Source organism: Littorina saxatilis, linkage group LG15 (assembly GCF_037325665.1).
Source record: "Littorina saxatilis isolate snail1 linkage group LG15, US_GU_Lsax_2.0, whole genome shotgun sequence".
Lineage (NCBI taxonomy): Eukaryota > Metazoa > Mollusca > Gastropoda > Littorinimorpha > Littorinidae > Littorina > Littorina saxatilis.
The window spans coordinates 47,534,485-47,558,156 of record NC_090259.1 but is presented as its reverse complement, the minus strand read 5'-3'; the positions used below and the strand labels follow the sequence as shown (position 1 = coordinate 47,558,156).

At 42.7% G+C, this 23,672-nt stretch overlaps 2 protein-coding genes across 2 annotated transcripts in view; both read left to right on the top strand.

The window, feature by feature from the left end:
* LOC138949527 (DNA (cytosine-5)-methyltransferase 1-like) overlaps positions 1 to 23,672 on the top strand; it is a 350,084-nt gene that overhangs the window by 39,259 nt on the left and 287,153 nt on the right. The gene's annotated exons all lie outside the window — the stretch shown is intronic.
* LOC138948347 (multiple epidermal growth factor-like domains protein 10) overlaps positions 3,131 to 23,672 on the top strand; it is a gene marked incomplete at its 5' end in the record, with an annotated part of 269,682 nt that continues 249,140 nt past the window's right edge. The window contains 1 exon segment of the mRNA XM_070319878.1: positions 3,131 to 3,226. Within this exon segment, the coding sequence (XP_070175979.1) occupies positions 3,131 to 3,226 (96 nt within the window).

Here is a 23,672-nt window from a genome sequence, read left to right as displayed (position 1 = left end):
GGAAAATTTAACCTAAATTCTTCAAAGGTAAAGAAATTTCCATTTAAATGTAGCAACTGATGGATAAACACTACACTTAAGGAACAGCATTTCTTATAATGTTTCAAAACATCCTTCCAAAAACTGTTACCACATCGTTTCATTAACACATTTACATACTCGGCACCCACTTTAAATATGTCTTTCATTCCAGGTATCATATCAAAAATAAGCTTTTTTACATCAAATTCAGACATCCTTTTTTTCTTGTACACTTCAGACAACGCCTTGATTTTTCGAAAATATTTCATTCAAACTTGGCGGGAAAACAAGTACACACCCTCAGAAAGATAAATGGCTCCTGATTCTGGCTCCAAAACGTCATTCACACGGTTTTGATTTGAGCTGTCATTATTTTGACGTTCTCCGCTGGCTTCCCTCCTGGCAATTATATCTATATATATATATATATATATGTACATTTGACAAGATCCTAACTGTGAACCACACTATTCCACTTTATATTTTGTTGGTGTTAGTCGAGAATGACAGGGCGGAATAACCCGTTAATTCTAAATCTGAACATAACCAAACTCAAACATTGTTAGCATCTTTCTCCACGAACCTTACGGAAAAAAATTATTTCATTTTCTTCATCGCTTATGTAGCAAAAAGATTTCGGTGAACCAAACTATGGACTTAGTCGTGCTGAAACAGCCTTTTCTTGTGTAAATGACATTTTCTTTCAGCACTGCGAACACTCGCAGATTTACTTTTCTGTGCACTCCACTTTGCTCTACACTATTGTTTTTGTCGGCGGTTGCGATTTTTCTTTTGTTTTTGTTTTCCTTCAGATACTTTAATTTTCATAGAGGGAATAACCAGAAGTCACAAGGAGTAAACTCAGGTCCGACGAATGTGTGAGGCAAAAATGGGATCATTTAGACTTTAAGGAATGGAGGCACGGTCCTGATTTCGTGGAGGCTGGCATTGCCATGGAGAAGATGGGAGGTCTGGGTTTATATAAGGTCCTGTATAGTATGTGACAGTGACAGTTCTATTAGCAAAAAAATATCGACAGCAACTGGACCTTCGTGGTCGCAAAATACAGCGAATAGCACTGTTTCTTCTTTGAAACCCTTGCTTACAAATGTAGTGCGTCTCGTAATTGTGGCCCAATTGTTTTGTGTTTTCTGGCAATAATATAGAAGGAAACCAAAGTCTCATTATCAGTGACTAGATTCATCACAAGTGTGGGTCTACTTGGTTCAAAACGGTTAAGCAGATTGCGTGCAAGAGGAACGTGTTACTTCTTCCGTTTCCCTGTCAGCTAATGAGGCATTCATTTTGCGGCCAGCTTTTGAAGCTGAAGGTAGAATTCTACACAGTAGAATTTTGTAAACGGTTCTATATGAAAGTTTAAGTCTTGCACTATATACTCGTATGTTCATATTTCAATCTTAGTTCTTAAGTTTTGATACAGCAGCTATATTACTTTTGTTTGCAGAGCTGTTCGGACGTCTTGTTGGCTATTCCGAGTTGTTCCCTTTTTCCCCAGTTTTGATTTCCCTTTTCTTCTGTCAGATTGTAAATTATGAGCAGCTTTGTTTCATGTTACTTTCTTCACCTTTGTAGAAATGTCCTTTGTGTCATTACCTAGCTACACTCTTTTACAGGTTCTTGACAAAAGACCCCGTTTTGAAGCATAACCCAAAAGTGACGTATTTAGATGCCTCGTAATTTATGACGTAGCAACCTAATGGCGTCATCTCTGAGAGGTAAACCAGTTAAATGTTTGGCCTTTCAAATGATATATTATTTTTGATGATCAGTTACCTGAAACATTTATAATAGCGTTTTGGTCATTTTGTTTGGATCACAACTCTCTGGGTTTTACTGCACTAAAAAATAAAAATAACGGACAGATGATCTCGTTTTTGTGTTCAGCTTTTTCCAGTTACAACAATGTTAACCTTAGTTGGAACATGTAACAAAAAATCACAAGGAAATTGGTTAAAAACTACCAGTAACCAGTACACATGGTTTCAAAGTGCCACAGACGTTACAAAACAGTGCCACGTCAGTGACGCACTTTGTGCACAACAACATGGGGACAAACAAACTCAATTCACATGGTTGGACTCCTCCATTGAAAAGCAAAGAAAACTCGACATAAGAAATAAATCAACCAATCGGTTCATCGCCACAAACAAAAAGTCTACCCAAAACGTCACTGGCGTGGCACCACTTTGGGGTAGAGTTTGTTTCAAATATATTTCAAAAAAGTATTAGCAATTGATATTTTAAAAACAGATCAAACGATAGTTTTAGGCTTCTGTAGCAAAGTTGACTAATTTTCGAAACCAAAACAATAAAAACTAGCACACGCGATGACATTCTTAAAAGTTGTCATAAAATGACTTCACACGGCGCGTTCCCAAATGACATCAAAACAAAATGGCGGCATGCAAGGGGAGTGAACTAGAGGCAAGCGATGAATGATATAAGTAACTATAAACATCTCTTGTGGCATATGTACGGTGAAACAGCCGTCAATTCCATTTTAAATTTCAGGCTTAGGTGAGCATATTTTTTGGAATTGCCCAATATTGATTATGCAACGTGTATTATGTTATCAATAGATTTGGTTTATTTAAACGAATTGTTCAGCCGTTACCGCCTTACGTTGTACTGGCCATGCAGGAAAACCACTATAAGCTTCTAGCTTGTTGCTGTTACCTGTGTATTTTGTATACATGTCATGATTGTAACTTTTGTTAAAATAAACTTATGTTTAAACCAAAGGCTGTGGTATGCCAAAACTGTCCCAGATACTTTATTTTACAGTTTTCTTACCTCATCACACATACTGTCTTGACGTAAAGTACTCAAAACAGAAAGTAGTGTCCCTCTCGCCGAGACTAACAGACTTTCATTGAGGATTTGTACGTGATTACTTCACTGCGGGACTTGATGTGAGCCTGGTTGATGGCAACTAAGACCTGCCCGGTGCCAGTCCAAAATGCAGTTTTTGAAACTTGGTATTTTTTTCAAACGGATAGCTGCCTGAGGCATGACTGAAAGCCCTAGGGGCTCCGTGCACCTGGAGTTGACAGGTCCAGTAACTTTAACTACTTTCCTTCTCTTCCAGTATGCAAACCCAACTACTTTGGAGGGACGTCATGTACACAGTGTCCTCGAATTTGCAAATACGTCTGCAACCACCTTTACGGCTGTGACACACTGGGTAAGCCAGTAGTATAGTCATTAGTGATAGCAAATACATCTGCAACAATATTTATTGTTGTGACACACTGGGTAAGCCAGCAGTATAGTGATCGCACATTTGTCAGCAATTCTCGTTATGGCTATTACATTCTGGGTAAGCCAGTCGTATAGTGATAGCTAATACATCTGCAACAATCTTTATGCCTATGAAACTCTGGATAAGCCAGTAGTATATAACATATGTATATACAATAAAGTATATAAAATATAGTATATAAAAATGATACTGGCTTACACACTGCGTAAGCCAGTATAGACGAGGAACCAAATCGGAAAAAAAGACGCTTAGCTAAGGAGTTTAAGGCACGGGAGGTACTCCCGAGCAAATTTGGTTTCATTTGACAGACAAATGCATATAGTCTCTGAAACAATTTTTTTTGGTACCAAAAGTGGCAGCAGCTTTTCGCAATTTTTAAGGCACAGTAGCCCAGATATTTTTAAAAAGGAACTTCAGAAAAAAAAATTGTTGCAAAAATCGGTTATATCAGCAGGCACCAGAGTAAATATTTCTGAGTGAACTATCAAGTAAATGTAAGGTGTTAAACAGCAAGTAAAAATATTGTTTGCGTGCAACACATAGGAGCACCAGGAGGCCTTACATTTAAGGGGTTACTTGTGTGTTCAAATCGCTCGACAGAAACATTACACATTTTGTGCACAAGTTCCTCTAAGCAATATGGACACATCTGTGTAAAGAAAAAAGGTGGTTGTCTTATTAACCTTTTTTTTTAGAATTTTTTTACTGGGGGTTGTCAAGTACGATTTTTCGAAAAACACTGCGATTCTTAACATGATCCCAACTGACATATTTAGCTCTACAAATGATAAATGAAACATTAGTTTGTGTAGATAAATGAATGGAGAGTATAACTTTATCATAAAACGGTACTTATCAACGTGCATTTTCAGAAATTGATGGAGGTTACTCGAGGGCGTACACATAAAAATATCACTCCTTTAGTAGTAAAAACGTATTTAAAAAAAAAATCGCTCGACAGAACATAACTAAACTTGAACACAGCTAAGTTCACTGTATACAGATACAATACATGTAAACAAAATAAGTTGTTGCCTTATTGTCTGCTTCACAATTATTCCCGTACCAACCCCACCCCCATATCTTGACTGACAAAAATGACAAAAAGAAATAATTTGGGAGCGCTGTAGGTCAGTTGGTAGAGCACTGGACTTGTGATACATGAGTTTGAATCAGGGTGAAAGGTTGGGGGTCGGAACATTTGTAATCGCACACACACACACACACACACACACACACACACACACACACACACACACACACACACACACACACACACACACACACACACACACACACACACACACACACACACACACACACACACACACACACACATATATATATTATATACACCAGGGTAGCTCAGTTAGTTTGTAAGGGGGGTGTTTTTAGAATTCAAGAGTGTAAATCGAGGTCGCAGAGCGCCCGAGACTGATCAAGGGGCATACGCCCCCCCCCCCGCCCCCCCCCCCCACCCCACCCCCTCTCCTCAACCCAAGAAAAGAAAAAATCGCACGTGAAATCCATTACACATTTTGCGCACATCTTTCTCTAAGCTATATTTCCACAACTGCAGACAGACAAAAAACGTTGTTTTCTTATTCATTTTTTTTTATAAGAGTTTTGTCAGTTTTGGGGGGTACCGGGTGGACACATACGACCTCACAGAAAATACTGTAATTCGTAACGTCATCCTAACTGACATTTTTTATCTTTAGAAAAGATAAATATAACATTACTTTGTGTAGATAAAAGAATGGAGAGTATCACTTTATTATAATACGGTACTTATCAATGTGCATGCCGAAAATTATCCAGGATTTACGAGAGCGTACACATACAATTATCACTCAAAAACGTTGTAACACAAAATTGGCTCGACAGATCATAAACAAATTTGAACACAGCTAACTTCACTATATACCGTTGCAATACCTAAGAAAACCATAAGGTGTTTCCTTATTGCTTACTCCACGATTTTCCCCGTAACACCCCCACCCCCATATCTTGACTGACAAAAATTGATGAAAACATTCATTTGGGAGCCCAGTAGTAGGGTGGTAGGGAGAAGTGTGCAGAGTTTCATAAAAATCTGTATAGTAGTTTTCTCTGAATCGCAATACAAACACATACACCCAAACACTTGGTACCTTTAGTGCACCGATACCCCCTGGCCTGCCAACCCCCCCCCCCCCCCTTCCCTCCCCCGATCCAATACACCACCCCTCCACCACCCGCCCACCCCACTAATCGCAAACACACACACACACACACACACACACGTACCTAAAGTGTGGATGGTTACCTAAGAGGCGGCACTGGGTGTAGTGCCTTTCTAGTGCACTTGCACTACAACAGCACTGGGTGCAGTACTCGCTCCGGCATCGAAGAATTTTGCACTAAAAAATGCACAAAATTTGACCTATTTCGTCGCCTATAGAGGACGGAAAGAATGTCATTTTGAACATTGTTATGACATTCTTTCCGTCAAAAAAGTCAATTTAACGGTGTTAAATGAAGCGAGCATCCACACAATTAGGTTGCCATCCAGAGTTTAGGTTGCCATCCACGTGTGGATAGTTGCCTTATGGTGATTTAGGCAACCAAACCTGTGGAAACATGGGTACACACACACACACACACACACACACACACACACACACACACACACACACACACACACACACACACACCAGGGTGGATCAAACTGTTTGTAAGATGAGTGTCAGTATTTATAAATCAAGAGTGTAAATCGAAAACGCGTTCACAATACCTTTAAAAAAAAAAAAAATTCAAAGCGTTTCCTTTTTTCTTACTCAAAATTGTGTCCCGCCCCACCCCATATCTTGGCTGAAAAAAAGTGAAGAAATAAATCATTTGTGAGCCCAGCAGGTCAGTTCGTAGAGCATGAGCACTGAACAAAGTGTTTGAATCCGGGTGAAGGGGTGGGGGTCACAAAACTTGTTTGCAAGGTTTCATAAACATCTGTCCTGATTTACAGCTCAAAGCGATTTACAATTCCAATAACCTCAGACACAGACACAGACACAGACACACACACAGACACACACACAGACACACACACACACACACACACACACAAGCAAACCAACCCCTCATAGCGATAAGAATAAGTACACAGTCAATAACTATATTTCTGACTATTTACAATTGGAATACATGCATATTCTCTCTCTCTCTCTCTCTCTCTCTCTCTCTCTCTCTCTCTCTCTCTCTCTCTCTCTCTCTCTCTCTCTCTCTCTCTCTCTCTCTTTCAAATATGATTTTGAAGCGCATTACATAAAGTCGGTATCTGATATCTAAAGTGTTTCGCTATGTTTTCGTCCTGATCTTTGGGATCCGGAGGATTTTTTTCTGGTGATGATTTAAGGTAACGGAATTGTTCATGCATTTTGAGGGAATTTGACAGGTATCGGGGTGTGTGTGGGGGGGGGATTTGGTGTGGGGTAAATTATCAAAACGCTTGCACCCTAACACAGCTGACTTGTAATCTAGCCTGAACTACGAAAGCAGCCACACGCATACTCATAGAGGCACGCATGTTTGTGTGACGGTTTGCACGAATAAACATTAAAAATTAGTTTTGAGTTTTGATAAAAACAAGCGACATTTCCTTTTAGCACACAGGTGCTCAGCAAATGTGTATTGAAACTCGTTCAATTATCCCAAAATGTCATAACGTTTGGCAATATAATTATTTAACAACATCAACAAGACTACCGGATTCCGTACATAAAAAAGTCGGGGGCTGTAACAACAATTCGCGGCATTGGACTGTGCCGGGACACTGCGACGCGTAACCAAAAACTACGGACACACTTTTTATCAGTTGATGATACGAACACACTTGCATATTGGGACACTACTTATTGTGTATTTCAGTTATGATGCATCACGTTACCTCAAACTCCGTGTCAAGTTGGAAATGTCCTCCCTGTCCAAAACCCCGCTCCTACCATCCACAACAGGGAGGACATTTTCAACTGGAGACGGAGTTTCATGAAGATCTGTCCAGTAGGTTCTCTGAATCGCACTACACTCACACAAACACACAGACAAGCACACAGACACACGCACATACACACACACCTGGGTGAATCAGTTACTTTGTAAAAGGGGTGTACTTTGAATTCAAAAGTCTAAATCGAGGACGCGAAGCGACTTAGGCTAATCATAAGAATGCGCCCCCCCCCCCTTCCGAAAAAATAATCTGTCGTGAGATGCATTACACATTTTGTGCACAGGTTCCTGTTAGCAATGTGTACAAAGGTTGGGGGTTCCAGTATCGGTCCTCCCCCCCTTCTCAATTTTCCCCCTGTCCGCAAACAGGCATCATCTGTACCTCATAGGGGGCCTCGGGGTCGCATGGACCCATACCTCATAGATCAATTGGATATAGTTAAAAAGGTGTTTGGGGAAAGCTCCTTTGAACGGAATCGAGGTAATAATTTATTTCAAAACCAGGGGTGCGTTGCATAGGCAGAGCGCCACAGAACGTTTGCGAACGTTTTCTAGGCAACGCATAGTTTTGTTGTGGCGCTCGCGAGCGTTAGCAAGCGCTCGGTACGAGTACCATTGTCTGGGGTCACTGAAGCGTAACAATGGCGACCGCTCGCCGAGAATGGTCTAGGCAACGGGTGTTTGCGGGGAGCATTCTGTAACGTACCTGAGAGGTGGCACGCCAGAAACTATTGCACTGTAGACAGTACTGAGCTTGCCGGTTGACTCTCTCTGTCTCTTTCTCTCTATCGCAGTCTCTCTCTCTGTTTTGCTTGCTCTCTCTCTCTCTCTTTCTCTCTCTCTCTATCTCTCTCTCAGTCCCTATGTGCCTGTCTCTCTGTCTACGTCTCTGTCTCTGTCTCTGTTTTTCATTCTTTCTTTATTTCTCCCTTCCCTCTCCCTATGTCTTTCTCTTTCTTTCCATCTCTCTCTAAATCTGTCTGTCTCTCTTTGTGTCCGTATGACAGTCTCTCTCTCTTATCTTTCTATCTCTCTCCCTTTAGCTCTCTCTTCCCCTCCTCATCTCTTTTTCTCTCTCTCTCACTCTCTCTCTCTCTTTCTTTCTTTCTTTCTTTCTCTCTCTCTCTCACTATCTCACAAACAAACCAACACACATACACAGACAAACACACACACACATTCACAGATACAGAAGCACACACACACACACAAACACACACACAAAGGCAAACAGACACGTATAAACACACACTCGCAGACACGCGCGCGCGCATACGCACGCATGCATACACACTCACACTCACGCACACATACACGCACGTACACATACAGACACATGTTGTACATACATATACACACACACACACAAGCACACACACACACAAGCACACACACACACACAAGCACGCACGCACATACAGGCACAATTTTAAACTGCATCAGCATGATTATCATGGCAACGCTTATCTACAATCATTAACCTACCCTAGAGCTTACGTATCAAGATAATATATTCTTGGAATTGTCATACGACTAAGCGTTAAAGATATGGGCATCACGATGGTCACACTCAGACAGGTTCACATGAGGTTATTTTCCCTGGTCCTCGCACTCCGAAGTCTATGATATTTTCCAGTGACACGTTGTCCTGCTGGCAACCAGCTCCGCGTGCTTGGGCATGGACGATCACCAAGAAGACCATTATCTCTCATATACTGGCTGTGTGAAAAGTATTACGGTCAATGACAGAAAAAAACATGTACTTCCTTACTGCATCCTTGGGAAGCTTTTTAATCCTGTCCCACTCAATGATCGGGATGTTCATGTGGTGTGGTAGCACAACCTCTTGTTTAGAGTACACAATGCACTATGTCTTTGTATCAGAGATTTATCATGTTAATTTGCAAGGACGTCCTTTCCTGAAACAAATGAAGAGTTGGATTACAACGCTGCAGTGTTCTCTGCCCTGGATTGTAGCTTGCCCGTCGTAAATCAGCAGTAGATCTGAGGGTGGAAATCTACCATCAGCTTATCTGTCTTTTGAACTGCAGACACTAAGCAATAGGTACCTGCCATGTGGCCACTTTTCCCACTGCTGTCCTCAGTCTTATACTTTTCATCAAGACTTGTCACCATGCCTAGTGGATCTAAATTTGGAAGTCGTCATGTGGCTGAGGCATATCTGACATAGCGTCGATCTCGTTGTAGCTTATCCTCCTTTCTGAAACAACAGGCAAAATGCGATTAGTTGTAATGACTACAACCTAAACAAATATAAACAGTGTTTTGAAACTAAATAGTCGGGTTATACAAGCCACTTGTGACTTTACCTACGCAGCATGGGAACCCTACCATATGCAGCATCCTAATATTTCCGACGGTCAACACAGCCAACACACTATTTACAGTCCATTTTGAGGAGCAGTTGAGGTATTCTCTGAGGGTCTTGTTTCAGTGATAACGATCATATCAGGAAGAAGAAACCAAAAGAGGAAAAAATAAACCATTGACATTAACCGCAGAAAAATACAGTTCTTTGACTTTGGTTGACTGTCGTTGTCTCAAAACTCGCATTCTACCTGCTGTCTAAAAAGAATCTAATCTTACGTTGTGCTGCCTTGAAAGAAAAAGCCAACAAAAGACACGGAAGCTGTTGCAAGGTATAAGGTTACCAAACGTTACAGACATAGCGAATCATGATAGTGCAAAAACGACAAACAGTACAATCAAAGAGTGGAGTCTGGAATTAAACGTGATACAAATCTAGGTAGATCTAGCATTCAAAAAATGTCTTTCAAATTCAAGGAAGTTGTTGCAAGGTACCACAGAACAATGACAGTGCATGTTTTGAAACAGAGGCAAAATCGTCATAATGTTGACTTTGCACACCGTGGACCCTCCCTCGACAATCTGATCCACCTCAGTTAGTACGGCACTTTTGATCCACCTCAGTTAGTACGGCACTTTTGATCCACCTCAGTTAGTTCGGCACTTTTGATCCACCTCAGTTAGTACGGCACGTTTGATCCACCTCAGTTAGTACGGCACTTTTGATCCACCTCAGTTAGTACGGCACTTTTGATCCACCTCAGTTAGTACGGCACGTTTGATCCACCTCAGTTAGTACGGCACGTCTGATCCACCTCAGTTAGTACGGCACGTCTGATCCACCTCAGTTAGTACGGCACGTCTGATCCACCTCAGTTAGTACGGCACGTCAGATCCACCTCAGTTAGTACGGCACGTCTGATCCACCTCAGTTAGTACGGCACGTCTGATCCACCTCAGTTAGTACGGCACGTTTGATCCACCTCAGTTAGTACAGCACGTCTGATCCACCTCAGTTAGTACGGCACGTTTGATCCACCTCAGTTAGTTCGGCACGTTTGATCCACCTCAGTTAGTTCGGCACGTTTTATCCACCTCAGTTAGTACGGCACTTTTGATCCACCTCAGTTAGTACGGCACTTTTGATCCACCTCAGTTAGTACGGCACGTTTGATCCACCTCAGTTAGTACGGCACGTCTGATCCACCTCAGTTAGTTCGGCACTTTTGATCCACCTCAGTTAGTACGGCACGTCTGATCCACCTCAGTTAGTACGGCACGTCTGATCCACCTCAGTTAGTACGGCACGTTTGATCCACCTCGGTTAGTACGGCACGTCTGATCCACCTCAGTTAGTACGGCACGTCTGATCCACCTCAGTTAGTACGGCACGTCTGATCCACCTCAGTTAGTACGGCACTTTTGATCCACCTCAGTTAGTACGGCACGTTTGATCCACCTCAGTTAGTACGGCACGTCAGATCCACCTCAGTTAGTACGGCACGTCTGATCCACCTTAGTTAGTACGGCACTTTTGATCCACCTCAGTTAGTACGGCACGTTTGATCCACCTCAGTTAGTACGGCACGTTTGATCCACCTCAGTTAGTACGGCACGTTTGATCCACCTCAGTTAGTACGGCACGTTTGATCCACCTCAGTTAGTACGGCACGTTTGATCCACCTCAGTTAGTACGGCACGTTTGATCCACCTCAGTTAGTACGGCACTTTTGATCCACCTCAGTTAGTACGGCACTTTTGATCCACCTCAGTTAGTACAGCACTTTTGATCCACCTCAGTTAGTACGGCACGTTTGATCCACCTCAGTTAGTACAGCACTTTTGATCCACCTCAGTTAGTGCAGCACTTTTGATCCACCTCAGTTAGTACGGCACTTTTGATCCACCTCAGTTAGTACGGCACTTTTGATCCACCTCAGTTAGTACGGCACTTTTGATCCACCTCAGTTAGTTCGGCACGTTTGATCCACCTCAGTTAGTACAGCACTTTTGATCCACCTCAAGTTAGTACGGCACTTTTGATCCACCTCAGTTAGTACGGCACTTTTGATCCACCTCAGTTAGTACGGCACTTTTGATCCACCTCAGTTAGTACGGCACTTTTGATCCACCTCAGTTAGTTCGGCACGTTTGATCCACCTCAGATAGTACAGCACTTTTGATCCACCTCAGTTAGTACGGCACTTTTGATCCACCTCAGTTAGTTCGGCACGTTTGATCCACCTCAGTTAGTACGGCACTTTTGATCCACCTCAGTTAGTGCAGCACGTTTGATCCACCTCAGTTAGTACGGCACGTTTGATCCACCTCAGTTAGTACAGCACTTTTGATCCACCTCAGTTAGTACGGCACTTTTGATCCACCTCAGTTAGTACGGCACTTTTGATCCACCTCAGTTAGTGCAGCACGTTTGATCCACCTCAGTTAGTACAGCACTTTTGATCCACCTCAGTTAGTACGGCACGTTTGATCCACCTCAGTTAGTACAGCACTTTTGATCCACCTCAGTTAGTACAGCACTTTTGATCCACCTCAGTTAGTACGGCACTTTTGATCCACCTCAGTTAGTACAGCACTTTTGATCCACCTCAGTTAGTACGGCACTTTTGATCCACCTCAGTTAGTACAGCACTTTTGATCCACCTCAGTTAGTTCGGCACTTTTGATCCACCTCAGTTAGTTCGGCACTTTTGATCCACCTCAGTTAGTACGGCACTTTTGATCCACCTCAGTTAGTACGGCACTTTTGATCCACCTCAGTTAGTACAGCACTTTTGATCCACCTCAGTTAGTACGGCACTTTTGATCCACCTCAGTTAGTACGGCACTTTTGATCCACCTCAGTTAGTACAGCACTTTTGATCCACCTCAGTTAGTACAGCACGTTTGATCCACCTCAGTTAGTACGGCACTTTTGATCCACCTCAGTTAGTTCGGCACTTTTGATCCACCTCAGTTAGTTCGGCACTTTTGATCCACCTCAGTTAGTACGGCACTTTTGATCCACCTCAGTTAGTTCGGCACGTTTGATCCACCTCAGTTAGTACAGCACTTTTGATCCACCTCAGTTAGTACGGCACTTTTGATCCACCTCAGTTAGTACGGCACTTTTGATCCACCTCAGTTAGTACAGCACTTTTGATCCACCTCAGTTAGTACGGCACTTTTGATCCACCTCAGTTAGTACAGCACGTTTGATCCACCTCAGTTAGTACGGCACTTTTGATCCACCTCAGTTAGTTCGGCACTTTTGATCCACCTCAGTTAGTTCGGCACTTTTGATCCACCTCAGTTAGTACGGCACTTTTGATCCACCTCAGTTAGTACGGCACTTTTGATCCACCTCAGTTAGTACAGCACTTTTGATCCACCTCAGTTAGTACGGCACTTTTGATCCACCTCAGTTAGTACGGCACTTTTGATCCACCTCAGTTAGTACAGCACTTTTGATCCACCTCAGTTAGTTCGGCACTTTTGATCCACCTCAGTTAGTTCGGCACTTTTGATCCACCTCAGTTAGTACGGCACTTTTGATCCACCTCAGTTAGTTCGGCACGTTTTATCCACCTCAGTTAGTACGGCACGTTTGATCCACCTCAGTTAGTACAGCACTTTTGATCCACCTCAGTTAGTACGGCACTTTTGATCCACCTCAGTTAGTACGGCACGTCTGATCCACCTCAGTTAGTACGGCACTTTTGATCCACCTCAGTTAGTACGGCACGTTTGATCCACCTCAGTTAGTACGGCACTTTTGATCCACCTCAGTTAGTACGGCACTTTTGATCCACCTCAGTTAGTACGGCACGTCTGATCCACCTCAGTTAGTACGGCACGTCTGATCCACCTCAGTTAGTACGGCACTTTTGATCCACCTCAGTTAGTACGGCACGTTTGATCCACCTCAGTTAGTACGGCACGTCTGATCCACCTCAGTTAGTACAGCACTTTTGATCCACCTCAGTTAGTGCAGCACTTTTGATCCACCTCAGTTAGTACGGCACTTTTGATCCACCTCAGTTAGTACGGCACTTTTGATCCACCTCAGTTAGTACGGCACTTCTGATCCACCTCAGTTAGTTCGGCACGTTTGATCCACCTCAGTTAGTACAGCACTTTTGATCCACCTCAGTTAGTACGGCACTTTTGATCCACCTCAGTTAGTACGGCACTTTTGATCCACCTCAGTTAGTACGGCACTTTTGATCCACCTCAGTTAGTACGGCACTTTTGATCCACCTCAGTTAGTTCGGCACGTTTGATCCACCTCAGTTAGTACAGCACTTTTGATCCACCTCAGTTAGTACGGCACTTTTGATCCACCTCAGTTAGTTCGGCACGTTTGATCCACCTCAGTTAGTACGGCACTTTTGATCCACCTCAGTTAGTGCAGCACGTTTGATCCACCTCAGTTAGTACGGCACTTTTGATCCACCTCAGTTAGTACAGCACTTTTGATCCACCTCAGTTAGTACGGCACTTTTGATCCACCTCAGTTAGTACGGCACTTTTGATCCACCTCAGTTAGTGCAGCACGTTTGATCCACCTCAGTTAGTACAGCACTTTTGATCCACCTCAGTTAGTACGGCACGTTTGATCCACCTCAGTTAGTACAGCACTTTTGATCCACCTCAGTTAGTACAGCACTTTTGATCCACCTCAGTTAGTACGGCACTTTTGATCCACCTCAGTTAGTACAGCACTTTTGATCCACCTCAGTTAGTACGGCACTTTTGATCCACCTCAGTTAGTACAGCACTTTTGATCCACCTCAGTTAGTTCGGCACTTTTGATCCACCTCAGTTAGTTCGGCACTTTTGATCCACCTCAGTTAGTACGGCACTTTTGATCCACCTCAGTTAGTACGGCACTTTTGATCCACCTCAGTTAGTACAGCACTTTTGATCCACCTCAGTTAGTACGGCACTTTTGATCCACCTCAGTTAGTACGGCACTTTTGATCCACCTCAGTTAGTACAGCACTTTTGATCCACCTCAGTTAGTACAGCACGTTTGATCCACCTCAGTTAGTACGGCACTTTTGATCCACCTCAGTTAGTTCGGCACTTTTGATCCACCTCAGTTAGTTCGGCACTTTTGATCCACCTCAGTTAGTACGGCACTTTTGATCCACCTCAGTTAGTACAGCACGTTTGATCCACCTCAGTTAGTACAGCACTTTTGATCCACCTCAGTTAGTACGGCACTTTTGATCCACCTCAGTTAGTACGGCACTTTTGATCCACCTCAGTTAGTACAGCACTTTTGATCCACCTCAGTTAGTACGGCACTTTTGATCCACCTCAGTTAGTACAGCACGTTTGATCCACCTCAGTTAGTACGGCACTTTTGATCCACCTCAGTTAGTTCGGCACTTTTGATCCACCTCAGTTAGTTTGGCACGTTTGATCCACCTTAGTTAGTACGGCACTTTTGATCCACCTCAGTTAGTACGGCACTTTTGATCCACCTCAGTTAGTACGGCACTTTTGATCCACCTCAGTTAGTACGGCACTTTTGATCCACCTCAGTTAGTACGGCACTTTTGATACACCTCAGTTAGTACAGCACTTTTGATCCACCTCAGTTAGTTCGGCACTTTTGATCCACCTCAGTTAGTTCGGCACTTTTGATCCACCTCAGTTAGTTCGGCACTTTTGATCCACCTCAGTTAGTTCGGCACGTTTGATCCACCTCAGTTAGTACGGCACGTTTGATCCACCTCAGTTAGTACAGCACGTTTGATCCACCTCAGTTAGTACGGCACTTTTGATCCACCTCAGTTAGTACGGCACGTTTGATCCACCTCAGTTAGTACGGCACGTCAGATCCACCTCAGTTAGTACGGCACGTCTGATCCACCTCAGTTAGTACGGCACTTTTGATCCACCTCAGTTAGTACGGCACGTTTGATCCACCTCAGTTAGTACGGCACGTTTGATCCACCTTAGTTAGTACGGCACGTTTGATCCACCTCAGTTAGTACAGCACTTTTGATCCACCTCAGTTAGTTCGGCACTTTTGATCCACCTCAGTTAGTTCGGCACGTTTGATCCACCTCAGTTAGTGCAGCACGTTTGATCCACCTCAGTTAGTACAGCACTTTTGATCCACCTCAGTTAGTACGGCACGTTTGATCCACCTCAGTTAGTACAGCACTTTTGATCCACCTCAGTTAGTACGGCACTTTTGATCCACCTTAGTTAGTACGGCACGTTTGATCCACCTCAGTTAGTACGGCACTTTTGATCCACCTCAGTTAGTACGGCACGTCTGATCCACCTCAGTTAGTACGGCACGTCTGATCCACCTCAGTTAGTACGGCACGTTTGATCCACCTCAGTTAGTACAGCACTTTTGATCCACCTCAGTTAGTACAGCACTTTTGATCCACCTCAGTTAGTACGGCACGTCTGATCCACCTCAGTTAGTACGGCACGTTTGATCCACCTCAGTTAGTACGGCACTTTTGATCCACCTCAGTTAGTACGGCACTTTTGATCCACCTCAGTTAGTACGGCACTTTTGATCCACCTCAGTTAGTACGGCACGTTTGATCCACCTCAGTTAGTACGGCACGTTTGATCCACCTCAGTTAGTTCGGCACGTCTGATCCACCTCAGTTAGTACGGCACTTTTGATCCACCTCAGTTAGTTCGGCACGTTTGATCCACCTCAGTTAGTACAGCACTTTTGATCCACCTCAGTTAGTACAGCACTTTTGATCCACCTCAGTTAGTTCGGCACGTTTGATCCACCTCAGTTAGTTCGGCACGTTTGATCCACCTCAGTTAGTACGGCACGTCTGATCCACCTCAGTTAGTACGGCACGTCTGATCCACCTCGGTTAGTACGGCACGTTTGATCCACCTTAGTTAGTACGGCACTTTTGATCCACCTCAGTTAGTTCGGCACGTTTGATCCACCTCAGTTAGTACGGCACGTCTGATCCACCTCAGTTAGTACAGCACGTTTGATCCACCTCAGTTAGTACAGCACTTTTGATCCACCTCAGTTAGTACAGCACTTTTGATCCACCTCAGTTAGTACGGCACTTTTGATCCACCTCAGTTAGTACGGCACTTTTGATCCACCTCGGTTAGTACGGCACGTTTGATCCACCTCAGTTAGTACGGCACGTTTGATCCACCTCAGTTAGTACGGCACGTCTGATCCACCTCGGTTAGTACAGCACGTTTGATCCACCTCGGTTAGTACGGCACGTCTGATCCACCTCGGTTAGTACAGCACTTTTGATCCACCTCAGTTAGTACAGCACGTTTGATCCACCTCGGTTAGTACAGCACTTTTGATCCACCTCAGTTAGTAGGGCACTTTTGATCCACCTCAGTTAGTACGGCACGTTTGATCCACCTCGGTTAGTACGGCACGTTTGATCCACCTCAGTTAGTACGGCACGTTTGATCCACCTTAGTTAGTACGGCACTTTTGATCCACCTTAGTTAGTACGGCACGTTTGATCCACCTCAGTTAGTACGGCACGTCTGATCCACCTCAGTTAGTACGGCACTTTTGATCCACCTCAGTTAGTACGGCACTTTTGATCCACCTCAGTTAGTTCGGCACTTTTGATCCACCTCAGTTAGTTCGGCACTTTTGATCCACCTCAGTTAGTACGGCACTTTTGATCCACCTCAGTTAGTACGGCACTTTTGATCCACCTCAGTTAGTACGGCACTTTTGATCCACCTCAGTTAGTACGGCACGTCTGATCCACCTCAGTTAGTACGGCACGTTTGATCCACCTCAGTTAGTACGGCACGTCTGATCCACCTCAGTTAGTACGGCACGTTTGATCCACCTCAGTTAGTACGGCACGTCTGATCCACCTCAGTTAGTACGGCACGTTTGATCCACCTCAGTTAGTACGGCACGTCTGATCCACCTCAGTTAGTACGGCACGTTTGATCCACCTCAGTTAGTACGGCACGTCTGATCCACCTCAGTTAGTACGGCACGTCTGATCCACCTTAGTTAGTACGGCACGTCTGATCCACCTCAGTTAGTACGGCACTTTTGATCCACCTCAGTTAGTACGGCACTTTTGATCCACCTCAGTTAGTACGGCACGTCTGATCCACCTTAGTTAGTTCGGCACTTTTGATCCACCTCGGTTAGTACGGCACGTTTGATCCACCTCAGTTAGTACGGCACGTTTGATCCACCTCAGTTAGTACGGCACGTTTGATCCACCTCAGTTAGTACGGCACGTTTGATCCACCTCAGTTAGTACGGCACGTTTGATCCACCTCAGTTAGTACGGCACTTTTGATCCACCTCAGTTAGTACGGCACTTTTGATCCACCTCAGTTAGTACGGCACGTCTGATCCACCTCAGTTAGTACGGCACTTTTGATCCACCTAAAAAGTGGAAAATGTGGTGGGTTGCTCCCATGAAACCCATTTGTAGAAAAAACCATCAGCATGATTTGCAAAAAAAGTACAAATGAAGATGCACAACAGTTTTGACTTGCAAGTGGTACAACAGGGTACTTATTTTCCCCAAAAAAACCCATCTAAACTAACTAAATCTATCTTTAAAGTTCAGAATTTGGCATGCCTGTGAGAAGTCATGCTTATTCATGCTACATGCAACCTAATTAATGTGTTAACTTAAAAGCTGGATTTTCGACAAAGTCGATGCAACAGTTTCAATGCAAGGGAGGTAACTCGAAAGAACAAGTATTGATGACGTCATGTGATTAGTGCTTTGCTCCTTCGTAAATCCTCGCACAAACTCGAAAATGAAGCCATGGACGGTGAAAGTTGCAGATAAATATAAGTCATGATTTCAAACAAATATGTCACAAAACACGACCTAAGGACGAATTTTCCAAAGTTCTAATGAAGTTTTCGGGGGTTTTCGGAGACAAGTAGTACCGGTACAACAGTCATAATCATTGATTGCCCTATACGTCTGTGCGGCCGCAAATTTCGCTTTAACTTTCGGGAAAAATAGAAAATGTCTTACTTTTCTGGCCAATGCCTTCTTGGCTATTTATTAATTCATCATAATTATTATATACCTTGAATGTGCAGCCTATTTCGAGTTAATTGATTGCTCTTGCTATGAATTACGAAAAGGAGAAAATTGCAAACAACAACCCAACCGATTGCAAACCTGGGTACGTGCCACCAAATGTGCTATGTACGTGCCACCAATGAAAATCAGAAGGTACATGCAACCACGTTACTGACTGTATTCCTTCCTAATTGGATTAAATAATCCTACGCCCAAAGCGCAATCAGATGGACTTTAGCACAAACAGACAAAATGGCGTATGATAGATGTGTGTGTGTGTGTGTGTGTGTGTGTGTGTGTGTGTGTGTGTGTGTGTGTGTGTGTCTGTGTGGGTATGTGTGTATGAGTGTGAGAGTGAGTGTGTGTGTGTGTGCGTGTGCGTTTGTGTGTGTGTATGCGTTTGTGTGTGTGTGTGTGAGTGTGTGTGCATGTGTTTATGTGTGTTTGTGTGTGTTATTCAGAGAGCAAGGTTGAGTTAGAGAGAGGGGGAGAGGAAGAGAGAGAGGGAGAGTGAGAGTATGTGCATGTATGTATATAATTAAGTACGTGCGTGCATGTGTGATTGTGTGTGTGTGTGTGTGTGTGTGTGTGTGTGTGTGTGTGTGTGTGTGTGTGTGTGTGTGTGTGTGCCCTCGAGTGTGTGTGCGTGCGTAAAATCATGTTTTTTTTCTGTCATTGACCTTAATAGCTTTCACACAGTCAGTAAATGAGAAATAATGGTCAATGGTCTTCTTGGTGACCGTTCATGCCAAAGCACGCGGAGCTGGTGGCCAGCAGAACAACGTGTCACTGGAAAATATCATAGACTTCGGAGTGCGAGGACCAGGGAAAATAACCTCATGTAAAGCTGTGTGAGTGTGACCATTTTGACGCCCATATCTCTTAACTTTTAGTCGAATGATAATTCCAAGAACATTTCTTGATACGCAAGCTCTAGGGTAGGTTAATGACTTTAGATAAGCTTTGGCTTGATAATTATGCTGATGCAGTTTAAAAGTGTGCCTGTGTGTGCGTGCGTGTTTGTGCGGTCTTGCGTGTGTTTATGTAATATGTTTGTTTTTTTTGCCTCAGTTGCATGCAGTCCGCTTCAAGCTGAAAAATAAATGAAAAGAATGAAACCCTACGGTTTTTTTCCCTTTTTCCCTCTTTCTTTCTTTCTCTCTACAGCTGAGCGTCCTTCTTCATTGGCGTTTTATAAATGTATCAATTGTGTGTGGTTTTCTACAATGGACAAAATCTTGCATCTTTAATGTTGGTTATTGTCTTACATATGTCTGTGTTTGGGTTGACTTAAGTGTTGTTTGTGGCGGTGTCATGATGGAGTTAACATAGTAACAATCACAATAAGTAAGAGGAAAAGCAAATTGTAAGCGTGCTAAAGTTTTCTTTTTTTTTTTTTTTTTTTTTTTTTTTTTTTTTTTTTTAACATTTTATTTCCTTTATATACACATAAACACAGCATAGCATACATCATACACAAAGCGCATACACACGTACATACCTAGACAAGACGCAGACATAGACAGTAGGGTGGGATGTTGAAAAGACAGGGGATATGGAAGGGGGGGGGGAGAACTGAGGTTGTGGGGGGGGAGGGGGGGGGGGGTTGTAACTGAGGTTGGGGGAGGGGAGGGGGGTAGGTGGGGGCGGTGGTCACAGTTTAGCCTCCAAGTATACATGGGGTTTAATTATCGGCATAAAAGTATTGTATAACCTGTTATGAGTAAATGGGTCAGGGGGTATCACATTCAAAAATGTTCATACGAAATCAATCAATACAATTATCCTATAGCATCAACGAAAAAAGTGTCTATATAAACACCACTCTTTTTCAAATTTACCATAATAATTATTTACACTAGCATTATACTTTTCGATCAAAAACCTTTGTTTAGCAATTTTCACAAAAACATTTAGTGTTGGGACTGTCTTATTTAATTTGGCTCCAAATATACTTTGTTTGGCAAGGAGAATAAACAAATCAAAAACAGCATCCGTATGAAAGTTGTCTAAATACCCTAAAATGACTAGCTCTTTTGACAAATTCAAATTACTGCAATGTGTGAAATTTTGACATAACCATTCTGTGAAATCAGACCAGAAAAGCTTAACTCTTGTGCACTCCCAAAACAAATGTTCTAAGGTTTCCTCTTCCTGTGTACAAAAGCTACATAGTGATGTGTCAGAAATTTTCATCAAAAATAACAGGCGTTGAGTGGGAAAAATTCTATGCAGTATTCTATATTGGAACCACCTTAGGTATGTGTCTTGTGTAGTTCGCCTTATTGTCAGAAATACCTTTCCAACATTTACATCAAAATTCAATAAATTAGCCCATTTTTCCATGCACTGTAGATTGCCATCATTTTTCACAAGATGGGTATATATATGTTTTGCTCCACCTTTAGCTATTTGTTTCCATACAACATCATCACCAATATGAAAGTTAAAGTTTTATAAATGTATCAATTGTGTGTGGTTTTCTACAATGGACAAAATCTTGCATCTTTAATGTTGGTTATTGTCTTACATATGTCTGTGTTTGGGTTGACTTAAGTGTTGTTTGTGGCGGTGTCATGATGGAGTTAACATAGTAACAATCACAATAAGTAAGAGGAAAAGCAAATTGTAAGCGTGCTAAAGTTTTCTTAGTAACAGTTCTCTTTTCATACAAGTGGTGTTTAGTGTAACAATGTAAGTTCCGCCTTTACCCCGGTGCCGTTCTCCTTTTAGCGAAACGAAAGAAAGAGGAGGCGGTGAGGGAAGCCAGAAAAGAAGTACATATGATACACTATTCTGCGTTTCGTATTTGTTTCTCTTTGTCAAACATTATTATAATATCAATGGGAGTTCCGTATCTATATTTGCTTATGCACATCTTTCCTATCAAAATCAAGTGATTTATATATTTGCATTTTATTGAGTCAGCACCATTAATATAACCACACAAAATATGTTCTACTCCAAAGACTATTCTTATTTTATATTTCTCATAAATAATTTGTTCAACGTATCTCCATAGCACTTTTATTTTCTTACAATTAACAAAAAAATGTTCAACGTAATCTATTTAGGTTGGACAGAAGGGGCATCTCTCACTATCTCGTATTCCAATTTTATACAGAAGAACATTTGTTGGATAAATCCTGTGTAATATTTTCCAGTGCAGCTCTCTTAATCTGGATTCTTGGGTTACATTTTTGGCCAGGTTCCAATGTGACTGGTCGACATTAATGCCAAACTTATCACGCCAGAAGTTGATAGATCTCGGGGTAGTGTACTTTTCTTCAACAATATATTCACGGAATTGCCTGGCACTTTTAATACTCGTTTTATTGAAAAGAAGATTGTTTTGTCTATTCAATACAGGTTGGTTAGGATCATAATTGCTTTTCTTCATATATTCAGATACTGCTGATCGAACTACAATATATTCCAAGTAGAGGCCAGGTGAAGCGTAAACACTTGCTTGGATAGCGGGATAGGACTTGATACCGTGATTACCTAACATGTCTCCTACATACGTAATGCCTGACCGGGCCCAGTTCTCATAATACAGAACGTTATTTTGATAACTTATACTTGGATTGTTCCATAAGCAGGTGTCTTGCACGCAATCGTTCTGAGAAATTGTATTATGTTCTAACCATGTTCGAGCAACAGCTGTCCAAAATATCGATTTTATTCTTCCAATTCCCTTAAACTTAGACGGTCGAATAGCTGTAGTAAAGCTGGTAAAGCCACAACCGAACCCTTCAAAGTATTTGTTTGGGATCCATGTCCATTTGCATGAAAGGTTGCCAGATGAGAGTTTGCTTAACCATTGACATAAGAAGGAGTTTTGCATCGTTTTGACGTCTATCATATCAATACCACCCTTTTCGGTACTGCTATTTAAAACAACTTTTTTTACTTTTTCAAATGCTTTTTTATTACAGTCTTTTTTCCTCCACAAAAAACGATATAATATTGTGTTTATTTCCTGCAGCACTTTGTCAGGGATACAAATAGATTGCATTAAATAAACTAACTGCGAGAGCAGAAAAGTTTTGATAATGCAAATTTTTCCAGGAATGCCCAGGTTCCTTTTTTCCCAAGTAAAGATGCTTTGCTTAATTTTTATCAATTTTACTTGACCAGTTTAGTTCAATTTCGGATGCGCTTTTCTCGCTGTTAAAGTTTACTCCTAATATTTTAATCTGCCGAACACATTTTACCTCAAGATTAAAATTGATATTTTTACTTGATCCAATTCCCATTGTAATATGTTTATGTTTCTTCTTCATCATTTTGTGATTTGCGTGATGCAGCGCTTTTTGGCACCCAGGGGGTCCCGCATCTCCGGCTTCGGCCATGGACGTTGATCAGGGGTCCCTCCCTTAGACCAATTGCCTTCCTGGGCTGTTGAGCTTGGTCTGCCCGTGGTTCTATTTCGGAGTTTTCCTTCTCCTAGACTGGTTACCTACCATGGTTGTCGAGTCCAGTCTACCCGTTTGGAGGTTGCTGAGATGACCGCTTGTGTCCTTGGACCTCTGTGCTGTCACACCGGTACTGTCCAGCACATCTCCGTCTTTACCAGAGCCCCGTTAGCCAGCAACCAACCCGTCCGCCATGGGAGAACCCTACCGGTATACTTCTCACAATGAAAAACACCCCCACGTTTTAGGGACAGTGAAATTTCAGCGATTTTCTTCCGACGGCATAGCTTGGTTCTGTTTCACCACCATACCACGATGAGGAGGGGATGGTCTTTATGGTGGTGTTTATGTTTGAAAAGACACAGCTGAAGTAAGATCAGAAGAATATTGTGTTAGCAAGATGTGAGCCTGGAAGTAGGGGTGTGTTAGTGGTTTTAACAGCTATTGTGTTTTCAGCGTAGCAATCCACGACTTGCAGGACCCTTTGACCCAGCATAATTAACAGCAGACCCAAGTTGATGGCCACACGGTTTGTAGGGGGAGCACAATGTCCGGTTAGAAAACACGCAGAAA